Source organism: Abrus precatorius, unplaced genomic scaffold (assembly GCF_003935025.1).
Source record: "Abrus precatorius isolate BTA unplaced genomic scaffold, Abrus_2018 Scaffold10, whole genome shotgun sequence".
NCBI classification, from domain to species: Eukaryota; Viridiplantae; Streptophyta; class Magnoliopsida; order Fabales; family Fabaceae; genus Abrus; species Abrus precatorius.
The window spans coordinates 24,183,191-24,206,341 of record NW_020874292.1 but is presented as its reverse complement, the minus strand read 5'-3'; the positions used below and the strand labels follow the sequence as shown (position 1 = coordinate 24,206,341).

Here is a 23,151-nt window from a genome sequence, read left to right as displayed (position 1 = left end):
TTTTTTATCTGCTTTCACCCTTACGTCAATACAAACCAAAAACAACAACATCAAACTTGAACATTCTGCGCTGAATCACCATAAAGTGATTATCTTATTTCTTTGAATCCTTGTTGGCCATCACTTGTGCAAAGAGATCTGTTTCCAGAGGCTGAGCTCTTGCAGTCCGCATCACAATCCAACAATCATATTTTGTAGATAAAGTGTACCAACGCGTTGCGGCGATTTTGGGCTAAAGGTGCCCTCAGATATATAGAAGCTAAGATGGACATGAATCCATGATTCCAAACTTTTAAGCCCTAATGACAATTATGCAACATGTGATGTGTCCTATTTAGCTCAAGAAAGAGTATGTAAAAAAGGAGACAAAAAGAGACACTGTCTTCCGAAAATTCAATGCCCAATAATTATACTTACATTCAAATATTACAGCAATACAAAATTCACAAACTATTTTCATGACTAGAACAAAGATATAAGTACAACTCGGAATGGCATTCCATCACCACGACCATTCCTCTTCTCCCTTCAGGCAAAACCATTGTTGACATAAGCAATACACTTTCCAATGACATGAAGCCAATCAGTTTAAAAAGTCAACTTGAATCCTCGTCATTTTCTATGAGGAACAGGCTTTTCTATAGCATCAGCCTATATGTCGAATGAGGATTTGAATCCAAAATTGACACACCAGATCTAATAGCATTTGAAGATGGAAAAGAATTACAAAAGAAAATATACAAAAACTTATTGAGGTTCAACCTTTGTTGATGGAAAGATTCCACTATAGCTAAAATCTTCGTCGCCATAAGGATGTTTAACATTTCCTCCACTCACTTCCTCATAGGTTTCTGATGCTGAAGCTGATTCAGCATTGGGGTTCAATCCAACAAGCTCGATTATGTTCTCAATCTCTTTCACAACTTCAGCCATTGTAGGTCTCTCAGAAGCATATTCTTTGACACACCTCATTGCCAAGATCACAAACTTTTCTAAACCTTTTGGTCTTGTTTGTTTTATTACGGTTGGATCTAGAATGGAATGAAGGTTGTATAAATCTTTTGATGTGTCCATTACCCTCCTTATCTCTCTTACAATATACTTTCCTTGCTCTATAGGCCTTCTTGCTGTTATTAGTTCAAGCATTAGCACTCCAAAGCTATAAACATCACTCTTTTCAGTCAACTGCTGAGTCATGTAGTATTCCGGATCCAAGTATCCCTATGAGCATTAAAGGAAATCAGTTTGTATCAGCTATCCCTCTTGTAAATATCAAGTTTAAAGCTCCGATTAAAACATTGATTCAATTTCTGTTTTTATTAAATAGTAAGTTTCTTCAAACAGTTTTAATGTTTATATTCTAAGCTCTATGCCAAGCAGGCAAGCACTGCATAAAAAGGGATCAACATTTGAACACAAGAAAGGTGTAGATGTAATTAGGTTGTAGCTAAGCTTTTCATGGCAGTCTCAAGTATCCACAAAACTTCTTAATTCTTTTCGCTTAGAGAAATTTGTTTGATTGTGTAACATAGCCAAAGCTGATTTTATGTTTAGGAAATTTTTAAGGTGGAGAAGCGTTTGAATTTGGTGATTATCAAATTTAACATCCCTTTTAAACAAAGTTGTACGATACTTTATTAAGTAAGAGTGGAAGCATTCTGTACAAACCATTGTCCCTTTGACTTGAGTAGTAACATGGCCCCTCTCACTATCAACAAGAAGTTTGGAGAGACCAAAATCTGCAACTTTTGCATTGAGGTGATTATCAAGTAGGATATTGCTTGATTTTATGTCCCTGTGTATGATTGGTGGGTTAGCAAGTTCATGAAGATAGGCCAGACCCCTGGCTGCACCCAATGCTACTTTCAGCCTCCGTACCCAATCCATCCAGATCCCAGACTTTCCTGTATTACAAATTCAAATGAAGAAAACTATTTAAGAAATGTTCCAGGGTAACTTAAAAGACTTCTGTTTTATTAAATCTTTTAATTGGTTTTTATACTATAATCAATTTCTTAACATATCCATTTTATAGTGTGAATGATTTTCTATGAATCGGTAAATAGATAACGGGTATATGGGACTTATGACAGCTCAATGTTAAATCATCTTGATAGTAAAACCAATCATGGTGACGTACTGGTTTGCAATGAAATGGACATATGGGTGGTCTACTTGTTGATGGTCAAGAGAAATGATATCGCTTAAATTTATAAAAGAAAATCCATAATCTCTCTAATCCTCATTCCTTTCTATTTTTTGAGACTATTGATACAATATGGTACGTACGGAATGGTGAAGGAGTTGGAAGTACCTGATAGACTATCCATTACAGTGCCATTTGGAATGTACTCGTACACCAACATTTGTTCACCCTTCTCAAAACAGAAACCCACAAGACCAACGAGATTCTTATGATGGACCCTTGATAGAAGTTCAATCTCGGTTTTAAACTCAACAGCACCCTGCATAGATTCTTGTGCAGCCCGTTTGATAGCAACCAAGTCCCCAGAGGGTAGAACACCTTGATAAACCTTCGTGAAATAGGACTAATTAGATCTTGCACCCCAGTAAACAAGTGGCAAATAATTAGGGAAAGTACTTGTATTTTGTTATACTAAAAATTTATTTTAGAAACGTTAAAGAAATATGGTTATCTGCATGTGAAAGGAAAAAGGTAACCATAAGATTAATTAATAAAAACCTTTCCATAGCCTCCAGATCCAATAGTGTTGGCTTCTGAGAAGTTGTTGGTGTATTTCTTTAGGTCATCAAAAGAAAACCATCGTGATCCTTTCAACTGAGGAGCAGTGCCACTATTCTTGTTTTGTTCCCAATTTACTGTATTTATGATGACATGGGATTAATAAAAGATCATTAGGAGAATGGGGTAAAATTCAACCCAGCTCGGATCAATCATTTCTTACCAAAAGGGTTCAACTCTGCAGATCTTTTTGCTATTCTTTTTTGGCGGATGGCATATATTCCTGCAAAGAGAGCTAGTACAATGAAGACCAAAGCAGCAATGACTGCACCAACTATAACTCCTGTGCCGCTTGACTTTGATCCTTTTGATTCTCCTAAGTGACATAAGAATGACAAAGTGAGGGAGGAGAAAGAGCATTGTAAGACACAACAGATATAGAATTTAGCACTCTTGGTTTATTTACACTGAATCACCTCCATAGAATTCATAATTATTGCCCCTGAAGACATAAGGGGAGAAAAATTCTGGTGGTTTGTAAATTTGGTTGCTAAGCATAAAAGCAATACTTAAAACTCCCGTTGCATTGAAACGATCACTTTGAGCTGGGAAGACATCTAAAGTCAGCTGAAAATTATCAGAAGTTGAATTTCTGAAGGGGTTACTAAGAGAAACTGAATCCACTGGAATATGTTGTGCACGAAAAGCATTCAGCAGAGTCTGCTCAAGATCCTTATAGTAGCTTGTGTTGCTATAATTTGAGAAACTAAGAGCTCTGGATGACAGAACTCCAGTATAAGGAAATGCACATTTACAGTTGGGGCTAAAAATCTGATTAGAACTGCATGATGGAGGTGCACAATTATTTGTTGGTGTTGAATATGAGGGAATGGTTTGGGGCACTTGGCAGTAACTTATTTGAGAAGCTCCACTTTCAAGGCAAATTGGATTGTTAGCTAGTCTGCAAAGGCATTACGTAACAGCCTCAGTAAATAAAAATCCATCTGCCAGTAGTTGAGTCCATGCAAATAGCTTTACGTAAAAAAAAGCTATGTCATAGATAATGAAGCTTACATTAGCTGAAAATTTGGTATTTTATTACTTGGCTGGAGATTGGTTATTTGATTATCCTCCAAATTAATGAGTTGCAGACTGTCGCTGTAGCCATTGCTAAGGTTTAATGTGCCACTGAGCTGGTTGTCCCCGAGTATCCTGTTACCACATTTCAATGCAATAACTTTATATTCATAATCATCATTTGTTCATATAACCAAGGAAAACTTTAACTAAATGTGGCCAAAAGTCTTTTTGTGCTCTAATGTTGAGTTTTATAAACTTAGACTTCAAATTGCAACTGATTTAACAAGGATACACTGACAGAGGAATTGTCAGCATTCTGTCATATACACAAAAGAGAAGGTTGAAGTGTATACTTGTATTAGATACGCAGTTTATGCACCTGACCGTATACGACAACCAAAAATTTTCCCCAAAACTAAGCATGTTTTAGCGAAATCTGATATAACAGAAAAATCAAACGCGACAAGTATATTTTGTTTATATCTGAAGGTCTACCACCCGCATAAAAATTATTATTGAGTTTTTTATTAACAAAAATTAATGGAATTCAAGTGGATGAACTGCCAAGTTTTACTAGTTTAAAGTAGTCTCACTGTTGATCTGGTTACAATTCACAAGATATAATTATATCAAACATTTTTTATCTGGTCTAGTTCTTACAACTCTTGTTATATACTAGATAGTATATATTCTTTCTCGTATCCTTATTACACGAAGTTCTCGTTAGGTACGGTAGCATAAAGGATCATCAAACAGAAATAGAACATGCTTAGAGGCGACGAAAATAGTGAAAGAGAGAACTAGAAACAGGTAATGTGGGGAGGAAGAAACAACATACGCTGTTGTCAGCACTGGCAGACTTGAAACCCATGAAGGAATAGTAGAAGAACTGAAACTATTGTTGCTCAGATCCCTGCAGATAGTTTTCCATAAAAAAAATGCAGAATTAAAACTATTCTATTATACATGAATGCGCGTGTTTTGCATGTTGTCTAGAGAGAAGATATTGCTATAAGCATTTCTTATTATGGGCAATGATGTCAAGGCTAGAAAAACCGTTAAAATTTTTACATAATCTAAACATTACTTGCAATTAATAAAATAGAGTATCACTATTTTACCACTTACACATAGGTGAGACTATTCATTCCACTAAGATCCGGCAGAGAGCCATTCAGGTTATTGTGAGCTAAATAGCTGCAAAAATAAAGTCAGTGCCTTCTCTCAGCAAAATTGATTCTTTAGGGAAAGAGAGACAATTTTTATACATAAATATGAATCTTAACAGTGCGTGATTCTCTATTTTTCTTACAGCTCACTAAGTTTCCCAAGTGTGCTGAAATTAGAAGGCACTGCCCCACTTAACTTGTTCCTATCAAAGCGCCTGTGATCAAGAAAAAAATATTCAATACTAATTAAGTCCAAAGAAATTCAGAGAAAGCATAATTGTGTGAATAAAGTCACTTGACACTGGCGAAAATATACTTACACCACCTCCAATGTGCTCACAAGAGTAATGGTGCTAGGAATACTACCCTCTAGTTGATTGTCATCAAAAAGCCTGGCAAAAAGAAAATAGAAGAGGGATTAACGCATCTTAAGAGTGAAATTATAGTATGCATTTGAAAAAATCATACTCTCTTTGACCGGGTGTGTAACATGTTCAAAGCCTTTCCACAGAAATAAGTACTACAAGAGATAACAAGACTTACGCATGTTCCAGTTTCATATTGGAGTTAAAAAGTTTTGCTGGTATTTGACCAGAGAGCTTATTGGTCCCCATATGGCTGTAAGCAGTGGGCAAAATCTTAGGTCATTCAGTGAATTGGAAAATATCCAGTGACGTTAGTGTAATAATTTCAAGGGAAAATTGACAATGAGATTTGACATACAAGTGTTGGGCATTAAGGAGCAGGTCAAGTCCTAGTCGTCCTTGGTTATCAGATACAGGAATAGGCCCTTCAAGTTGGTTTTCAGCAAGATCAAGCCAATTAATATTTGACAGATTGCCAAAAGCGCGTGGTATATTTCCACTGAACTTATTAGAATTCAGTGCTCTGCATGAAAAGCAACGCGATTTACCATGTGTTAGTACAAAAAAGAAAGATTGAGATTAGGGATTGAGTTGGATGATTTTAAGACACAAAATTAAGGGTGCAACCTAACAAAAGATGATTCATACTTTCACATGAAGCATCATTGATCATCCTTTTGTTCATCGGAATAACTTGGACTAATCATTTTTATGTGTGCACACATTTTCATAAATGAAGTAGCAGAATTGTTATGATGGATTACTTACAGAAAGTTTAGCTGCTTTAAAGATCCAATTGAATCTGGAATAGGACCATTGAAACCACAACCAACCAATGCTCTGAAAAGCAGTTGAAAAGGAATGGATAAAAAAGAATACTATATTTTGTAAGTGAAAGTAAAAGGTAAAAGTGAAAAAATATTCTATAACACCAATTCAATCAAAGAAATTCAGTTTGTATTCAAATCATTTATTACTAAATAAACTGTCATCCTTACAGGGATTTTAGCTTTTTCAAATTCCCAATTTCTTGTGGAATTGTTCCTGTCAAGCCCGTGTTGTAAGAAAGATCCCTATATGAACAAAAACAGGATGTTATTTAGTTGCAATTAAGCATTGCATCCACAAACCTAGTCAAAATAAAATGCCCTTCTTGGGTGGTGATTTTGTTGATAGATTCGGTTAAGGGGAAATGATTTGGAAACTTTCATATACCAAAATTCATAGCTTAACATAGGAGTATGAAACCAGGACAAGACGCTTCTAAAATAAGTAAATAACACGGTATCTATCACTCTTAAATAATTTAGAATAATAAGATCATAATCACAAGTTTAGAAACATGCACGCATCTGAGGGTTAGAAGAAAGCAGAGAACTACACGTACACAGTGTCTAGTTCAGTCAAAGACTGGATTGCCGAAGAAAGCTGGCCCCCCAAATTCAAGCCTGGTAATTTCCTGAAATTACGTAGTAACAGTTCTTTCATATTTACTTCTAGAAGAAGAAAAAACAATAGAAAGTACGAAATAATCTTTCATATCTATTTTAATTGAAGAGCCTAAGAAACCAAGCACTAACAATTGTGTAATTCTTGAATTGGTGCAACGAATCCCATCCCAACTACTGCCGCAAGGATCTGTTCCCACCCAACTTGCTGGTTTGTTAGTCCAGGATTGCGTGAGAGATGTTAGGCCAGCATCTGTAGTAATACAATTTAAATAAAAAACAAATTCTCAGTGTTCACTGATCCACCTTCTCTAAGAGTGATTGCATTCAACTCTAAACCTCAAATTACATGAAAAAATGCTTTATATGTCAACCACTTTTTATATTTCATTCTAACAGACAAGGTAAGTAATTAATTCAGCTTTGCCAAACTTCCTATATTTGACATCGAAGCCAATTTACTAGACTGAAAACAAATTAAACTAGGCAACAACTGATACAATTTTCATCATCTCACTCTTAAGCACTGCCTAATGAACCTTATTAGCACCAAAGGAGCTTCCATTATACGAACTCAAATTTATAAAAGCAAACAAAATCATGTTTTATGATCTTGATGGCAGAATATATCTTCCTTAGTTCCAGCCACAAGCACTTTCCTAATTTACATCCATAAACACGGATTTTCACTTTCATTATGTTGAGATATAGAACAGAAAAACAGCTAAGAGATACAGAAACAAATCCTAGCTGCTTGTAACTTGTTTCCCTCCAAGAAACTAAAATAATACTTATATCATGAGTTGCATAAATGAGAAGCCTTAATAATAAACTCTAATGACTAATGAGATGACCAAAGTAAGGCTTACAAAAGCTAATGCAATCCTTTCCTTATGATCTAGCTTTTGAGATTAAGTTAGGTCCAAGTCCAAATATAAGATGGTATCAAAAACCTATCGTAAATCTAGTATTGACGTACATCGAACAGCAAACAAAGAGCAAAAAATCACAAAAGTTGAATTGAACTTACAGTCTCTACTGTCTGTCTGAGCTGCTACAAGAAGAAATTGAAAAAGAAACAGCAGCAGAAGAATCATTTTATGTCGTTGGTTCATTATTCAAAATAACTTGTGATGTTGGCTCAGAAATAAAACATGGAAACTTTTCACATGGAAGCAATGATCACCAAAGAATCAAAGCGGAGCAATAGTCCATCATCTTTTAATGACAAAACAAAGGCTCGGTGTTTTGACAAAACTGAATCAAGAGTGGTAGACTTAGCGCGTCCTCAAGGTAGTTAACTAATACCTTTTACTTAGTCAATGACTAACCATGCAATTTTCAACTGTTCGGATGGTATTTGATGATCCCAAAAATTAAATTTGAAGTTGAAATAAAATATTGTCACGAGGTGGCCACTAACTGTAATCACTTTCTTAATATATTTCCACAAGAAATGCCACAAAACAACACCGATGTCTTAAGGGCTTTTGATAGAGTCTTTCATTTTCAACCACATAATCAAAAGTAGAAACATTCAAGAAAACATGGAGTGTTGGAATTAACAGCCACCTAAACAACGGTTTATTTTCCCTCTTTCATTAGCATCATTTAAACATTAAAAATAAATAAAAACTCGAGGTAGTTTATACTTGGTAAAATTATTGAGAATGTGAAGGAGAGGGTTAATGAACATGAGGCACTTCATCGACTCTCATTTTTGAAATGGGAAAATAAATTACATTATCACATATTGTTTGTAAATTGCCATCTGAATAGGGTCTTGCTTCATCTATAAACTCCCCTTCGGCTTTTTGTTCCATGACAACATGAAAATTAAATGCCTCTTACTATAAGACAATTCACCACCCTCCTTGCCGTCCATAACGATGATAATAATAATTATATTAATAAATATTATTATTATCATTATTATTATTATTATTCACCATGATTTCAACCTAAGATATTATAATCAAATCGGACTATGCACCCGGAAAGCAGAGAATAAACATTTTTAGAAGAGATTGAATGCTTAGATAATTGCATAGTTCTTTGGACAGGCTATAAGCAGCTTTAGATCTTTGTATTTGAGCAAGTTGGAGGGGCAACCAAAGTAGATGACGGGAGACATGTATTTTGTAGCAGACAAATATAAGGAAACAAATTTTAACAATGAAACATAGCTCTTTGTTTTATGAAAAACAAAAATAATGTTTTCTTTTTACGATTTGTAAAAAGTGCAGAGATGTCAAACTTCGAAAATTCCTGGAAAACCTCATAAAAACTATTTTTCATACCTACTTCTTAGTTGATTATTGAGATGATAGTAAAATTCATTGAACCACGTATTTTAGAATTATTTCTGCTCCTGTTCTTGTTTTTGTTAACCGGAAAAACATTGTGGACATAAAAGGGGTAATATTTTAGTGGTCTAAATTTCCTGAAAATTCACCCAAAAAAATCCATACTGATATATTTTTTTTACTTTCTATTCATGGAAAAATATATATTTTCGTTCTTTAGAGCAAACAAATTGAGCTGGACTGATTAAATATGTCAAAATATAGAGTTTTAGTTTTAATTTTAGATTTTTTTCTCCGATATATTTAGACTTGTCTTTTATTAGAATTAGAAACTTTTATTTTACCTTCTCCAAAGAATTAAACCTCAAATTGAGTTTGATAACTTGACACCTTTGTTGCTCTTCATGAATAATAAATATGATAAATTAACAATGTTTATATCGCATGTTATGGATAATTTAATTATATTATTTTGATTATAATAAAACTTATCAAAAAATTTCCCACTAACTAGAGAGTTGGTACTTCACGGCAGAAAGTGGGAACGCTGACTTTCTCAACTTTGCTTATTGGCTACCTATGGAGAGAGACAGAGTAATTAGAAAAAGAAAGCTATGGTTATGTGAACCCTAATGCAAGTGGCCTTCTGTTTAATACTGGTTACCAATTCTTGTTCAAAAATTGTTGCCCAAACGGAGATGGTCCAACCTACTAATAATTATTAAGACCCAAACTCTTTCAACATGTTTGGAGAGATTCTTTTGGGAACATTATTTGTTTATTTTTAAAAATTATTTCATAAAATTATAAAAAAAAAATATAAATTTAATTATATATAACTTTTTTTGCTAATTGTTTACTGTGACTTATGATTCTTAAACACTTTTAGAGACATTTTATTATTAAAAAATTAATATTTAATATTAATAGTCTATATATGTGTTTAATTTAACTTATTTTATAAGTATTGAAAGTGAAAGTATATTCATAGATTTTTTTTTCTCTCGTTTTCCTTTACTTCCTTCCTTGGATTTCTTGAAAAGATTATCTAAATTATAATAGCCCACTGGAGAATAAGTAGCTTTTGTAGAATTGATATCTTCATTGAATTTACAAGAAAGCTGAATAAAGAATTCTAGATTGTACTAAATAAGATTTGGAACTCTCAAACCTAATAGATATAGTCCTAATCATTGATTTATTATTTTTTTTAATGATATTGATTTAAGAGTTTGATTTATTCCACAATGTTTTATAATTTTTTTGACTTATATATCCTATAATTATTTTTATAGAAATTATTTCATTTCGAATAAATCTATTTTAGTCAAACATAAGGATTAAGTAATTTAACATAAAACTTATGTTATTGCTTATTCAAATCCGAATCACAGATTCACAATCGACCACGAGTACAAATGTAATTAATTATATTTTAATTTGATAGACAAAATTTTTTGAGTCAGTCTGAAGCATTACCCTCCATGTTTTTCAATTCTTTAATTAGTGTCTTAACAATTGTTCTTTAAAATTGATCTGGCACTATTTTTTTCTATCATCCTCGCATCCTAATACACGTTTTGTGAAAGAAAAATTTCAACTTCGAATAGAAGTTGTTAGTAAGTAATATTTTCATGTTTGCTGTAAATGAAATATAAGACAAACGAGCTGTTTATATTTTATTTTATATATATATATATATATATATATAGAGAGAGAGAGAGAGAGAGAGAGAGAGAGAGAGAATAGCAACAGTTTAGAATACAAATATTAAATAAAGAATTCTCATCATGAAAATGTTTATCTTTTTGGAATATTTCAAAAATATTAAGTTAAGAAAATAAAAAATGTTAAACAAATTAAAATTTTATTTGTTTATATTTAAGGAAATTATTTGTTATCAAAGCAAAAAGCGTGCAATCATGCCCCGCATTGCGGTCAACATCTCAAGAGGAAATATGCTATACGCTCCTGCTTTCTTATTTGAGCCATGAATTGAGCAATTCTTGATCAAATTCCTTAATCTCCCTTTAGTATGTAGAATTAGAAATTGAAATTAAAATTGAATTTCAGAATTTTAATTATCATGTTTAGATGTATATTTAAAATTAAAATTATAATCATATAAACTAATTTGATGAAATTTTATATTAACTAAATTTAGTTAACTTCAATTTCTAACTTATACCTTAACAATTTGAATTCTTAATATCATAATTCATAATACATTTTCACTTATTTCGTAGTTTCTCATCTTGCAGGTTTATGGTTCTTTTTCAAATACTTTCTTTCTCATGTTTTTTTTTCTCTCTTTATTTTTTTATTATTTCTTTTTCCTATGCATCTTTCTTCCTGTTTTTTCTATATTTTTTTTCTTTTTTCAACTTCACTTTTACATGATTATTAATATCACTTCTTTTCTTTCCTTTCTTATATTCTCTATTCTCTTACTCTTCATTTTTCATTGATTATTAATAAAAGTAATTTTTCTCTATTTCTCTTCCTTTTGTTCTTCTTATTCATATTTTAAGTCTTCTTCTTTCTTTCTCCTTCTTTACATTTGTTACATATTTATCTAAAAACTATATTATATTAAGAGAAAAGTGCTACATGAAATAAAGTGATAAATACACTCTAAAAATAGACTTTTGAGGTATACCATGAGATTGATAAAAGTTGTTATAATCAATTACGTTTTACTAAATAAATTTGTTTTGAGATAAGGACTACATGATACTTATCATGTAACCATAGAAGAATCTGTTGCAATATTTTTACTTATTTTATCTCATAGTCTCAAAATAAGAGTTCTCCTTAGCAGTTATATTCAATCTATATTTTAAATTTTAATAATTAAATTATATTTATGAACATTTATATATTTTCATCTAATTTATGAGAAAGATAGTTTATGATATTATTAAAGTTTAATAATAAATTAAATATAAAAAATAAATTTATTGTGTCATTACACAAATATTTTTAAGATAATCATCTCCTAAATTTTGAGAGGCTAGCATTTTTTTTCTTTTTTATTTTGTATGTTATTTCATTTTTTGTCAATTGACTTTTTGTATTCAATCATGAAATATGAGTGAAAGAAAAATTGGGTTAAGTAAAGTATTGATTTCTACGTACCATAGGTCGCACGAGTCAATCAATACTTTAGTACCACATAATTTTTTTGTCAAGCAAACAAATGTTAAAAGAAAAAATTTGTTAGTAATTAAATTAATCACAATTTGGTTGACATGATATATATATGGGGATTAAAGTAATTATAGTATAATCTTTTAGGAAAAATAATATTATAAAATAAGAGATTTATTTTTAAAAAGATGAAGAATCTATTCTATAGAAGAGAGAAATAAGTAAAGCAAGATACTTTTTAAGAAAAATATTTACTTATAGTTATTACCCATCAATTAATAAATAATAATTTTTAAGTGAATTTTTATAAAAAAAAATTAAATGTTAATAATATTTTAAAATTTAATCTAAATATTATATTAATTTTACACAACATTGGAATGAAAATTCATCCCTCACTATTTTATTTAAGTCAACGTTAGTAACAGTTTAATATATTTATTTAATAATATAGATAGATAGATGGTAAGAAATTAAATATTTTTTATTAAAAAAATTAAAGATAAATTTTTAAAAAACCCATTCAGTGATTTTTGTCATTGGCACATGTTCTAATCATTTGTGACTAATTTTTTGTTCCGTCATCTTATTTAGTTGTTTAGACTATTTAAAAGAAAAGATAATTTTTAAAGTGTCTTTAAAAAAATATTTTATTTTCTTTTTATGTGAAATAATCTTAATTGTTAATATTATATTAAATATGTATAATAAATGTGAAGATTAGTGATTCGTTTTAAAATATATATATATATATATATATATATATAAATATTTTTAATTTTTAAAATATTTAAATAATTATAACTTTCAATTTAAAGAGAATATAAGACAACCTTTTAACTTTATCACAATAGCAAGTATAAAAATAAATCAAATAAACAAGATGATTTATCTAATTTTTCATCGATGCTTACAAGTGTTTTGTACAATGAATTAATATTTTATATAAAAATAAATTTTAAAATATAAATAAGAAGAGAAAATATTTAGACACACACATATATATATATATATATATATATATATGAATATGACAAAATTTTTAAAAAATAAAATTTGAGAAAGAATGAAAATTTGTCAATTTTTTAAGAAAAAGTTGATAAAAATATTATGTCATTCTCAAGATAATGCACTCTGACTTGTTTATATATTATAAATTTAAGTCTCATATATCAAATAAGAATATTCTAAGAATTTTTGTACTCATTAAATAATATATTTTGTTCTGTATTAATTTAATTTAATTTAATTAATACTATTTATTTTATTTTATTTTCTAATGTAATTTGACTTTAATTTAAAATCTTAATAAACTATATTAAATTTTAAATATACTGTTTAATAAAAAATTAAAATTATTTAATTTTAATCAATTCAAAGTTTATAACCTCAATTAAAACACAAAAGGCTTCGGATAAGAGTGGTTGGACAAATACCGGTGAGGTTGCAACATTTGTCAAACAGATGTTGACTTAACACTAATCCCATGAAGAATAATCAGAACTCTTCAGTCATCCACATTTTTAAATTTAATAAAAGTGTACTAAGAAAGAAAAAACGTGCTGCCGCTTATTATCCTTGCTGCAAGCTCAATACTGCTGTGCTATGCAGATCAAATTACGTTTACTATACTCACAAAATACTACTCTTGGTCATTATAATTTGACTCTCTTAAATGAAAAAATAAAAATATATTTATTTTTAATTTAAAACAAATGAAGTTTATGAAACATTTTAATTAAAATTAAGGCTAAATATTTTTTTTACTGTTAATTATATCGTGCTACACATTTTAATTAATATCTTTAGTTAAATTTGTTTGTTAATTCTTAGTTATCACTACAAGAACAACGTATATATTTAATAGCAATATAAATCTTTTGTTGTTGTGATGGAAATTAAATGTTCAAGTCTGTTTTTGTTAAAGAAAAAATAGACTCACTTGAGTGAAAATGGAGAAAATAACAAAAAAAAATTTACGCAAAAATTAGTTTAAATGAATTTTGTGCACTTGAAAAGAAAGGGATTGGATATGAGGGAAGAGGGGACTAGAGATGATAGAAACGGAAAAAGCAGATCATATATAAGTGGTGATAGAAGGAGAGAGGGTGAAAGAGTTGAGTATGAAAAAAAATATACAAATTTTATTTAGATTCAGTTACAAATGATTGTGCATATGATTTAGTGCCAAATTAACATAATTCTAATGCAACAATTTCATCTAAAGGTGCCAAATAGCATCAAGTGCTTAGATAACACTCCTAAACTTTGATCTTAGAAATAAAGTTTATTAAATAATGAATGATATTTTTATTAATTAATAGTCCATCATGACATAGTTAGATATGTACTATATAAATACACTCTTTATTATTCATTAACATTTATTTAAAATAAAAAAATTGAGACTCAAATATTTTTTTTGTAATTTTTAATAAATTTTAACTAAAAATAAAGAGTGTGTTATAAAGAATGTATCAAAAAATATATTGCTAACAATTATTATATAAATAAAATAAAATTTAATTTTCAATCTTTTCACCAATGGGTGATATAAACATCATACTCCTGCCGGCCTTGTACTTTTGCCGGCCAAGCCAACTTTCGTTTCACTTTTTTGTTTTTTATCATTTTCCTAACGTATGCCTATAACAACGCATTTATAGTAATATCACCACTTTTTTAGTGGCATGTGTGCCTCCAACAAATGGTAGTTTCTTGACCGTATGAATACAAATATTTAATTGAATGGCAAAGGATATGGCTTAGGCACACTTGAAGTCTATGACAGTGAATTGAATTTTGAGCTCATGCTATTTTGTTCTCTCAACTTATATGCATCGATAATTTTAGCATTTCATTTTATAAATATTTCATTTAGCTTTAAATTTTTTAAAATAACTTATTTTAGATTTTTTTTACTGCACTTTTTATTATCGTTTTGCATAAAAAAGGACTAAAATAGAAATTGTTTTGTAAAGTCATTAATTAAAGTAAATTTATATAAAATTATAGGGTAAAATAAGAAATATTTATATAACGACTAAAATGGATATTTTCTCAAAATAACTGAAAAGATATTAACTCCTGTTAAAAAAATGAACTTCTAAATAGATAAAGTGAAACCAAAATAAATATAAACAATTTAAAGCTTCAAAAAATGTAATGTTTAAAAGTAAATGGTAGTTATATTGGACTCCAGATTATGCTCATTTACTTTGTCATTAGTTGAAAAGATCATGCTCATATCATCGCTTGATTGGATTGTCATGAGAACATTGAATCAAAACTTACCCTCATATCATCCCTTGGAACATCGAACCAAGGGCCTGTTCGTTTACATGGTTTCAATATGTCACACTTTCCAAAAGTTTATCAACGACTAAAATTGCTTTATACACGAACTATAAGACCAGTCGATGAAAGAAATTGTTTTTTTCAACAAATCAAGTGGGAAAGGAAAAGTTGATTTTGGGGAACTGAAATCAACTTCTTAAATAATAATAATGATGATGATGTTGTTTGCCCAGCGGCGATAACGTAATTTTCTAAAATTTGGCACTTAAAAGAAATGCATGGCCCGACCGGATCAAGTCTTGGATAAGAAAAAGGTCGTAAAATACCATAATAAAAAACCTGAAAGAAGCAAAAACTATTACCAATAATCAAGATTTTTAACCATAGAATGCGAAAATAATTGCATTACATGTTACCAACTTGGTGTGGTAATACCGTAGTAACCATATTATAAAGCTTAATGGACACAATGTTGAAGTGTAGTAAGAGCACATATTCCTCCTACTAATTGGAGTAAAATAGGTGACTTGACATTCTCCAGGAAATTCACTTGCGTGCTTCGGCCTTCTTCTGCTCTTTGGCTGAAACAGGTTAAACCATTAGTTTCAAGCATTTGGATATCCAAATAGAGTTAGCGAACAAACAGTGTTGAAAGCTTACCAGCTTTCTCTTCTTCTCGCTTCTTAGCAGCTTCTGCCCTTTGTTGACGTATAAGAGCTAAACGTTCTGCAAGACAGAGGAACTAAACATTAATCATCGTGAATGAAAACCCTTCATAACAGAACATTTCTCAAATCATACAGCTTAGTACTAATCATATCAATCAAAAGTTTACACACGCAATAACAATATCAAAAGTAAGGCAGAAAAAAGAAAAAGATGTCCAAAAAGGCAAAAGCACATAATTAGAGACACTATTGAAAGAGCTACTGGTACCTAAATCTTTCCTTGCTTGTTCAGTTTTTCCTTGCTCCTGCAGCCTCATATAGCGCTCATGGGCTCTCTGTTTCTCTAGCTCCTCTCTACAAACAGGAGGGAAAATTTTGAAGATATTAAGAAACATGGTTCAAAAGCTTCACTTTCAACATTCCCCTATTATAGAACTCAAAAGTATTAGTCACAAGAATATGTTCTGCTTCCCTTTATCAATAAGTGCATCATTAACAACCCCCCCCCCCCCCAACCCCCAATTGTTGTTAAAAACCCAAGTTACACTGGTAGCCCTAGGGTTTTATGATCCTACAAGTTTTCACTCCCTTCAGGTTCTATTACAGGCAGGGTAGTGGAGTGGTGGGACTGTAGTATTGAAGGGGAAAAACACATCTTCTGCACAGATTGGGTTGTGCAACCCAGAGAGAAAAACACATCTTTGTGAGTTTGTTTGCAAAAAAAATTTCTCTTCTTCACACAACAGCATCAAAGGCTTCTCTAGTTCTCTCCTATCTTTTTTTACTTCATTTTGTACCCACCTCTCTGTGTTCTCTTTTCTGTTTGTGCAAGACTTCACCAGAACAGTTCTCTTCGTTTTTTCAGAGTTGAGTTCTCAGTTTGAGCGTATCTGTGCTCTGTTCATTCACCGTATCTCTGAACTTCTCTGTTTATAGGTTATTGTTCGTATCTATTTTATCAATTAATACATATACAACATTAAATATAATTCAGTAATATTATTTTAGGTAGGATCCTACAAACCATGTCATAATGCCACAATTTGTGTAACCCCTCCCCTCTTTTCTGGTGTTAGATAGGGTATTATTGTATTAGATTTTACAACCTTACCCCCCCCCCTTCTCTTTTAATCAACAAACAAATGAAAAATAGCCAACCTTTCACGCCTTGAAAGTTCTGTTGTTTTTCCAACCTGCATTCACAAGAAAAAAGCATTATTCTTCCAACCTACGATAAAGATGTCTCTACGTGAGGACCAACAACGGAAAGTTAAACTCACATCCACATCTCTAGCTTTCAAGCTCTTTGGCTTTACCATGTTAGGATTTTCAATCTCAATAATCCCTTGAGTTCCTTTTTTCTTCTGTGTAATCATAGATACAAAAACAGTAAATTTCATATTGAGGGGAAAGACACATAAACAGACAAATCCTTTAAAAAAAAGGAATCCATCTACATTAGTAATTACTGTGAGATACTAACTGTAGATTCTTCTTCAGATTCTTCTCCAGATTCATCCCCAGATGCTTCCTCAGGTTCCTCCTCTTCATGCTCAGCTTCTTTCTAATAAGGTGGTGAAGAGAATGATCATGTAAAACAAGGTAAGAGATATATAGAAAATGGAAAACAAATAAATACATCATGTACATATAAAAATGAATAAACAAAAACTATTCTGTGTGTAAATGATCACATGTGTGTGTGCTCTTGTGAGAGAGGAGCAGAAAAGGAAGAGATAAGGATCCAGAAGAAAACCTGTTTAAAAGTTCGAGGACGGTTAGAGGTTCCAGCAACTGCAACAGTCAAAAGAAACATTTTAGTTATCACTTATCAGTAGGCATCAACGAGAACTTTTACTTCAGCTAAGTTTAAAAATAGAGGGATTAAAGCTATAATTTAAGTTGTCCCTCCACAAAATAATACAATACTGGACCAGACCTATTGTAGGTAGAAGTCGCAACTTGCAACAAAATAATCTGTATTTGATTGCCCAATATGTGCATCACTAACTCTACCCAAAAAGATACTAGAAAGGAAAGACATCTGGCATTGAACTATTTGAACAAATGCAGGTATTACATGAGCTCTTCCACCCATTTCCTTTGTTAAACCTTCTAACAGGTGTAAAAATTGTCAGATCCACTGACACTTTCTAGAACTTTTTAAAATAACAGGCAGAGTCCATGTCTGATTTACTGGTTCCACGTCTACAATCCAAGCCATTTCTCCCTGATATCTATTTATACTTTTTAGAAATGTAGTGTTAACAACTCTCAATAGAAATATCAATTGTACCCTAAAAACAGGCTGTTTAGGTTCTCCTCTTTGATCTTTACCATACCCTAGACAATTTCCTCCTTATGGGTAACCAAATAGAAACTCCCTAAAACCACAGACAGTAAAGTGACAAACTCAGCAAGTTAAAGAGACACTTATGTTCTCCATTAGCACTTATATTTGATGGTTTGGCTACCTTTCCCTTTCAAGTTTCTACCATAAAGATATACAATTTTTCCTGTACATCTAAGGTCCCGACTCGTGTCAATTACAACTATAGCTCAGTTTAAAGCTTCAGAGAAAAGAATAAAACAAAAAGCCACAAATCAAACAACTACTTTCAATATATAACCAGTAATTTGAATAAGAACAGATATTTAGAGAATTCCCAAGCAGCCACTCTCCAGATCTAACAATCCCAACAAATTTCATTCTCATATTAAAACTTCATTCCATTCTATAACTTCAACAATTACATTCAAATATAACCTAATTATCCCATTTAGCTAAAATAAAAAATTCCAACATAGTATATTGAATTTAGGTTGAGTGAGAGCCAAAAAACAATACCACAAAGAAAAAGGGGTAGCAATTGAAGTTCAAAGGGAAAAAAACAGAAACTTTTGTGGATAATGAGAAGAGAGGCTTACGTAGGTCTTCCGGGGTGGAGAATTGGCGGCGACCGGTGGGCTTGCTCTTGAATTTTCCTCTTCCCATCGTATCGTCGATTACACCTACGCTACGCTACAATGTTCGAATAAAATTCTCCTTCCTTCTGCTAATTTCTGATATTAAAGTTTGACAACAACAAAAGAAGATGCACTTTCTTTCACTTTATTCCAAATTCCAAAAACCCTAGTTAAACTCCACACAAATTATGATGAATATTTTACTTTTCAATTTTTTTTCTCGTATATTATTTGTATTTATTTTTTGTCATCTTTTCTTATCTTTTTGGGCTAATTCAAGTGGGCTCGATAGGCCCAAATTGGCAGCCCAGTACTTTAGTATTGGCCTCCAAAACCTAAGACTTCGTGTTTTCTCTCGGGTTAAGGTCTCAAGGCCGACGAGCATCGTAGCTCAGGAATTGAATTCAATTTCTTTGGTTCCAGTAAGTGCAGGAATCTTTTTCTTTTAATCGTGCACAGACTGTTGCAATTTGATTTGAAAGCTCAGTTTTTTAGTTTAATTGTAATTGGAGTTGAAAAGGGGGAAAATCTTGCATTATTATTATTATTATTATTATTATTATTATTATTTTTAACTTGTTGCAAAAATTTGCAAACTTTTAGACTTCATCTTCCTCACGCAGAAATTTGTTTTGTCCGTTTTCTTTTGCTGTTTGTTTTAATTCTGAAATGAAATTTAATTTTCGTAGCATGGCCTAGCCTACCAAGTGTTTGATAAAACGTGTGTATTGGTGATAAGGTTACAAATTGGGAGGAGATGAAGAAAGGAGTGCATCCACAGAAGCAATGGATATCTTATGTTACTCAAACGGGTAGGTTGATGCATGTGATGATGACAAAGATACACCCTGTTGGGAAAGTTTACCACTTCCGGGCTAAGCGTCAAATGGCTGAGAGTTTAGGACAGATTGCCAAGTTCAGACGTCGTTTCGGGCTAGAAAATCAAAGCGGCAATGAAAAATGACTTATCCAACGACTAGAGGGAACTTTGGTTTTGTATTTCATGCAGCTTGGTGGAAAATAACAAGGGAATCAATGATACTCTGAAGCAGGTTATTTTTTTTGTAGAATTCAACATATATCTAGTTAAAATGCAGAAATGTTTCCTTATCCAATTCATAGTAAGTGACGTCTTTAGCAGTTTAAATTTGCTTGTGGGTTTTCTCAATGCAAGTTCAAGTTGGGGTTCTTTGTTGGCACTTTTGGATGTTACAGAGAGAAAAATTGATGTTGGGGACAAGGACACACTGACATTGAAGGATCAAATTATTACTTTTAATTGAATAATCATATGGAGTGATTGTTTGGTCCAGTAGCATAAATTTTGTCTGAAACGGGTGCCACCATGAATATGCCCTTTGAACTTGTTCGTATGTTTTTGTGTGTGATTGGCTCTGTGTCTTCGGCACTATTGTCTGTTCATATGTTTTAGAAGTTCAAGAACATAATTATACTACAACGCTTATACAGCTGTTTGTTTTACTTGGAAACACTATTATATCCCATAATTGAGATGTGAGAAAAGTATAAAATTTGTGTCATTTATAGCACTGGATTAGCTTTCCAGCAGCAGGATGTCTACTATCCAGTCAAATTCAACATATACACCCAAAAAAGAAAACACATTATCATCAATACTTATTCTCTTGTTATACTTAATACTTCTTATTTACCTTGTCACTCAAAACTTCTTATTCATTCTGAATCAAGACTTGAGCAGACCATGCAGCTTCTGAACCAAATCATCCACATAAGAGTTCTCCAAACCCTTACTGAACAAGAACTCCCTCCATTTGGCATGATTGTTTCTCACCATTTGACCTACTTCACTATCGTTGTCCATTACGTCTCTCACTACCTTGCACACAGCTTTTCTGTTAAATAGTCCATTTTCACTTTTCTCAACCTCTGCTCCGACTTTCAAGTCTCCGCTCATTATTCTTGCATTAATGAACTGATCTCCTGCGTGGGGCAGCAGTACCAACTGACACTCATTTATCATCGCCTCTGTTAATGACCCAGATCCACAATGAGTGACAAAACAACCCACCGATGGGTGGCTCAAGATCAATTGCTGCTGAACCCAATCTCCATGAACCACCCCTCTTCCCTTTGTTCTCTCACTAAATCCTTCAGGCAAAGCTGAATTCATTGTTTCAGCTTCAATTGGGGGTTTCAAGGCAGCTAGAAAAGGCATTCCTGTAAGTTCAAAACCCAATAACAGTTCCATGAATTGATTACTCTTTAAATTGCATTCGCTTCCAAAGGCACAGAAAATCACTGTTTTGGGTTTGAAACTCCCTAGCCAAGTCACCCATTTTTCTTCTAAAATCGAGGTTGGTGTGTCTGGCAAAACTGGTCCTGCCAAAAGCACTTGCTTTCTCATTTGACTTTCAAGATAATCACAATAAGGGCCTTCCATTTCTCGGCAAGTTTTGAAAATGATAGCATCACAGCGGGTGAAAGAGATCAATTGACGCTCCATAAATGAAATGCCTTTGCCATAATCCTTTACAGTGGCAGTGGCTAACTCTCTTGCTTCATGAGGTTGTAGCCTGATGGCTGATGGTGGAAAGCTTGGTGGAGGGTTTGTCAGATCAGCTTCTGTTAATGACTTTTCATGGAGTTTTCTTTCTGGGCTTATCAGATACCCCACAGTGGCAGGACTTATTGTGCAGTAATGCAAAGCCTTAATTCCTAACCTGCACGCCATTGCAGGTAACCAATATGTGAAATCAAAGAAGACCATATGGGGTCTGAGATCTCTTAGAGAAACTTCAATGACAGGTTCAGTGAGGTCCATTGCAGTCATGAGAAGGGAATGCAGTGAGAAAGGGAGGTCTGCAGTCGTTTCAGAGCCGAGAGGGAGACCATTGACATGTGGTACAGTGATTGGAATGAAGTAGATGAGATTTGGATGGTGATTGAAATGACTCAATTTTGGTATAGTATTTCTAGGCATGAGAAAGGAAATTTTGTGGCCACGTTCTGCAAGTTTGTTGGAGATGTGTAGGTATGAGGTAAGATGACCCAAGGCAAACCATGGATACATTGCAACATGATAGGTGTTGGCATCCATGGTTGATAAAATGGAATTAAGGTTATGCAAACGATCTCAAATCACCAGAATGTGATATAGTTAACTGGGAAAGAGCCCAAAGGGTGTGCATTGCATTAGTAATTCTTTGAAATTGAAGCATAGCTACAATGAGATGAAAATCTTGCTTCATGCCCTTTGTCATTCTAAACAATGCCAACGGTTTGGAAAGTCATGAAATTCATGGGTTATATCTCGCGTGCCTCTCTATCCATTCTGCTAGGAGTTGTTTAATTATATTTTGTTTTCCGTTCCATCTGGCATATTTGTTTTTTTAAGCAGTCATGGGATAGCAATAATCATGATATCAAACTAACAAGAAAAGTAAAAGGAGAACGAATCAAATACGATGTAGAAGATTACGATGGTAGCCTGTACATCTAATTCTTCGACCGTATTCGAAAAATATAAGCTCCCTTGCAAGTTGTACAATCACCTACAAACATATGAACTGGTGCGCCTCAGTTCCAAAAGCTCTACTCCCTCTTTTTGTTCTATTTTTAAACTTTCGTACAACAATTAAAATAATAATAATTTAATTTTTGTATCAAAAATATTACTTAATTTTGTATTATATTCTTCATTTATTATATTAATTAATGAGCTAGATTGATAAATAAGTATTTTAAAAAGAAATTATATTCCAAATGTGTCTCAAGACATAATAAAAACCTACATATAATAAATTTATATTAAAAATCACAAAAATCTTAAATGATATAATTATAAAAAAATTACTGTTTATTAATTTCTTATTGCTTATCCTTTAATAAACATTAAAAAAATAAAAATAAAAACGGATTTTTCATTTAAACATGGATTAATTATTAAAGGCAAACTTATTAAAAAATAATTATTTATTGAATGACTTAATTATTTTTTCATTTCTACAAATATACA

At 32.0% G+C, this 23,151-nt stretch overlaps 4 protein-coding genes across 6 annotated transcripts; 1 reads left to right on the top strand and 3 right to left on the bottom strand.

Annotated features, from left to right (window-relative positions):
• Nucleotides 1-337: 337 nt before the first annotated feature.
• Nucleotides 338-8,494, bottom strand: LOC113849445 (probable leucine-rich repeat receptor-like protein kinase At5g49770). 3 transcript variants are annotated; one of them, XM_027479370.1, is made up of 18 exons: nt 7,797-8,491; nt 6,899-7,019; nt 6,706-6,777; nt 6,317-6,391; nt 6,087-6,158; nt 5,677-5,841; nt 5,497-5,571; nt 5,274-5,345; nt 5,151-5,168; nt 4,913-4,981; nt 4,623-4,697; nt 3,779-3,916; nt 3,181-3,665; nt 2,928-3,080; nt 2,705-2,841; nt 2,315-2,534; nt 1,669-1,904; nt 338-1,221 (listed from the first exon to the last, which is right to left on the bottom strand). In XM_027479370.1, the coding sequence occupies exons 1-18, from the start codon at nt 7,879-7,881 to the stop codon at nt 748-750; spliced, it is 2,742 nt and encodes a 913-aa protein (XP_027335171.1). In that variant the 5' UTR covers nt 7,882-8,491; the 3' UTR covers nt 338-747. The 3 variants fall into 3 exon arrangements, with proteins under 3 accessions (XP_027335171.1, XP_027335176.1, XP_027335164.1); XM_027479375.1 differs by having other exon boundaries at nt 387-1,221; nt 3,274-3,665; nt 5,097-5,168; nt 7,797-8,494; XM_027479363.1 differs by having other exon boundaries at nt 387-1,221; nt 5,097-5,168; nt 7,797-8,490.
• Nucleotides 8,495-15,854: 7,360 nt separating this feature from the next.
• On the bottom strand, nt 15,855-19,363 carry LOC113852605 (28 kDa heat- and acid-stable phosphoprotein). The gene is made up of 8 exons (XM_027482919.1): nt 19,116-19,363; nt 17,944-17,981; nt 17,671-17,751; nt 17,468-17,551; nt 17,346-17,380; nt 16,456-16,541; nt 16,180-16,245; nt 15,855-16,100 (listed from the first exon to the last, which is right to left on the bottom strand). The coding sequence occupies exons 1-8, from the start codon at nt 19,180-19,182 to the stop codon at nt 16,066-16,068; spliced, it is 492 nt and encodes a 163-aa protein (XP_027338720.1). The 5' UTR covers nt 19,183-19,363; the 3' UTR covers nt 15,855-16,065.
• Nucleotides 19,364-19,512: 149 nt separating this feature from the next.
• LOC113852630 lies at nt 19,513-22,720 on the top strand. Its single transcript, XM_027482949.1, has 2 exons — nt 19,513-19,576; nt 19,894-22,720. Exon 2 carries the CDS (start codon nt 19,912-19,914, stop codon nt 20,116-20,118), a length of 207 nt encoding a protein of 68 aa, XP_027338750.1. The 5' UTR covers nt 19,513-19,576; nt 19,894-19,911; the 3' UTR covers nt 20,119-22,720.
• LOC113852629 (anthocyanidin 3-O-glucoside 2''-O-glucosyltransferase-like) lies at nt 20,860-22,447 on the bottom strand. Its single transcript, XM_027482948.1, has one exon. It carries the CDS (start codon nt 22,231-22,233, stop codon nt 20,860-20,862), a length of 1,374 nt encoding a protein of 457 aa, XP_027338749.1. The 5' UTR covers nt 22,234-22,447.
• Nucleotides 22,721-23,151: the final 431 nt, after the last annotated feature.

Bases quoted from the DNA above. Each gene is read 5' to 3' on its own strand.
- LOC113852605 (XM_027482919.1), bottom strand. From the start codon at position 19,182: ATGGGAAGAGGAAAATTCAAGAGCAAGCCCACCGGTCGCCGCCAATTC. The intron at 17,982-19,115 runs GTAAGCCTCTCT...TGACTGTTGCAG, and splicing joins CTCCACCCCGGAAGACCTAC to TTGCTGGAACCTCTAACCGT. The intron at 16,101-16,179 runs GTAAGCTTTCAA...AACCTGTTTCAG, and splicing joins GCGAGAAGAAGAGAAAGCTG to CCAAAGAGCAGAAGAAGGCC.
- LOC113849445 (XM_027479363.1), bottom strand. From the start codon at position 7,881: ATGAACCAACGACATAAAATGATTCTTCTGCTGCTGTTTCTTTTTCAA. The intron at 1,905-2,314 runs GTACTTCCAACT...TTTGTAATACAG, and splicing joins TGTAATGGATAGTCTATCAG to GAAAGTCTGGGATCTGGATG. The intron at 1,222-1,668 runs GTTTGTACAGAA...TAATGCTCATAG, and splicing joins CTCAAGTCAAAGGGACAATG to GGATACTTGGATCCGGAATA.
- LOC113852629 (XM_027482948.1), bottom strand. From the start codon at position 22,233: ATGGATGCCAACACCTATCATGTTGCAATGTATCCATGGTTTGCCTTG.
- LOC113852630 (XM_027482949.1), top strand. From the start codon at position 19,912: ATGAAGAAAGGAGTGCATCCACAGAAGCAATGGATATCTTATGTTACT.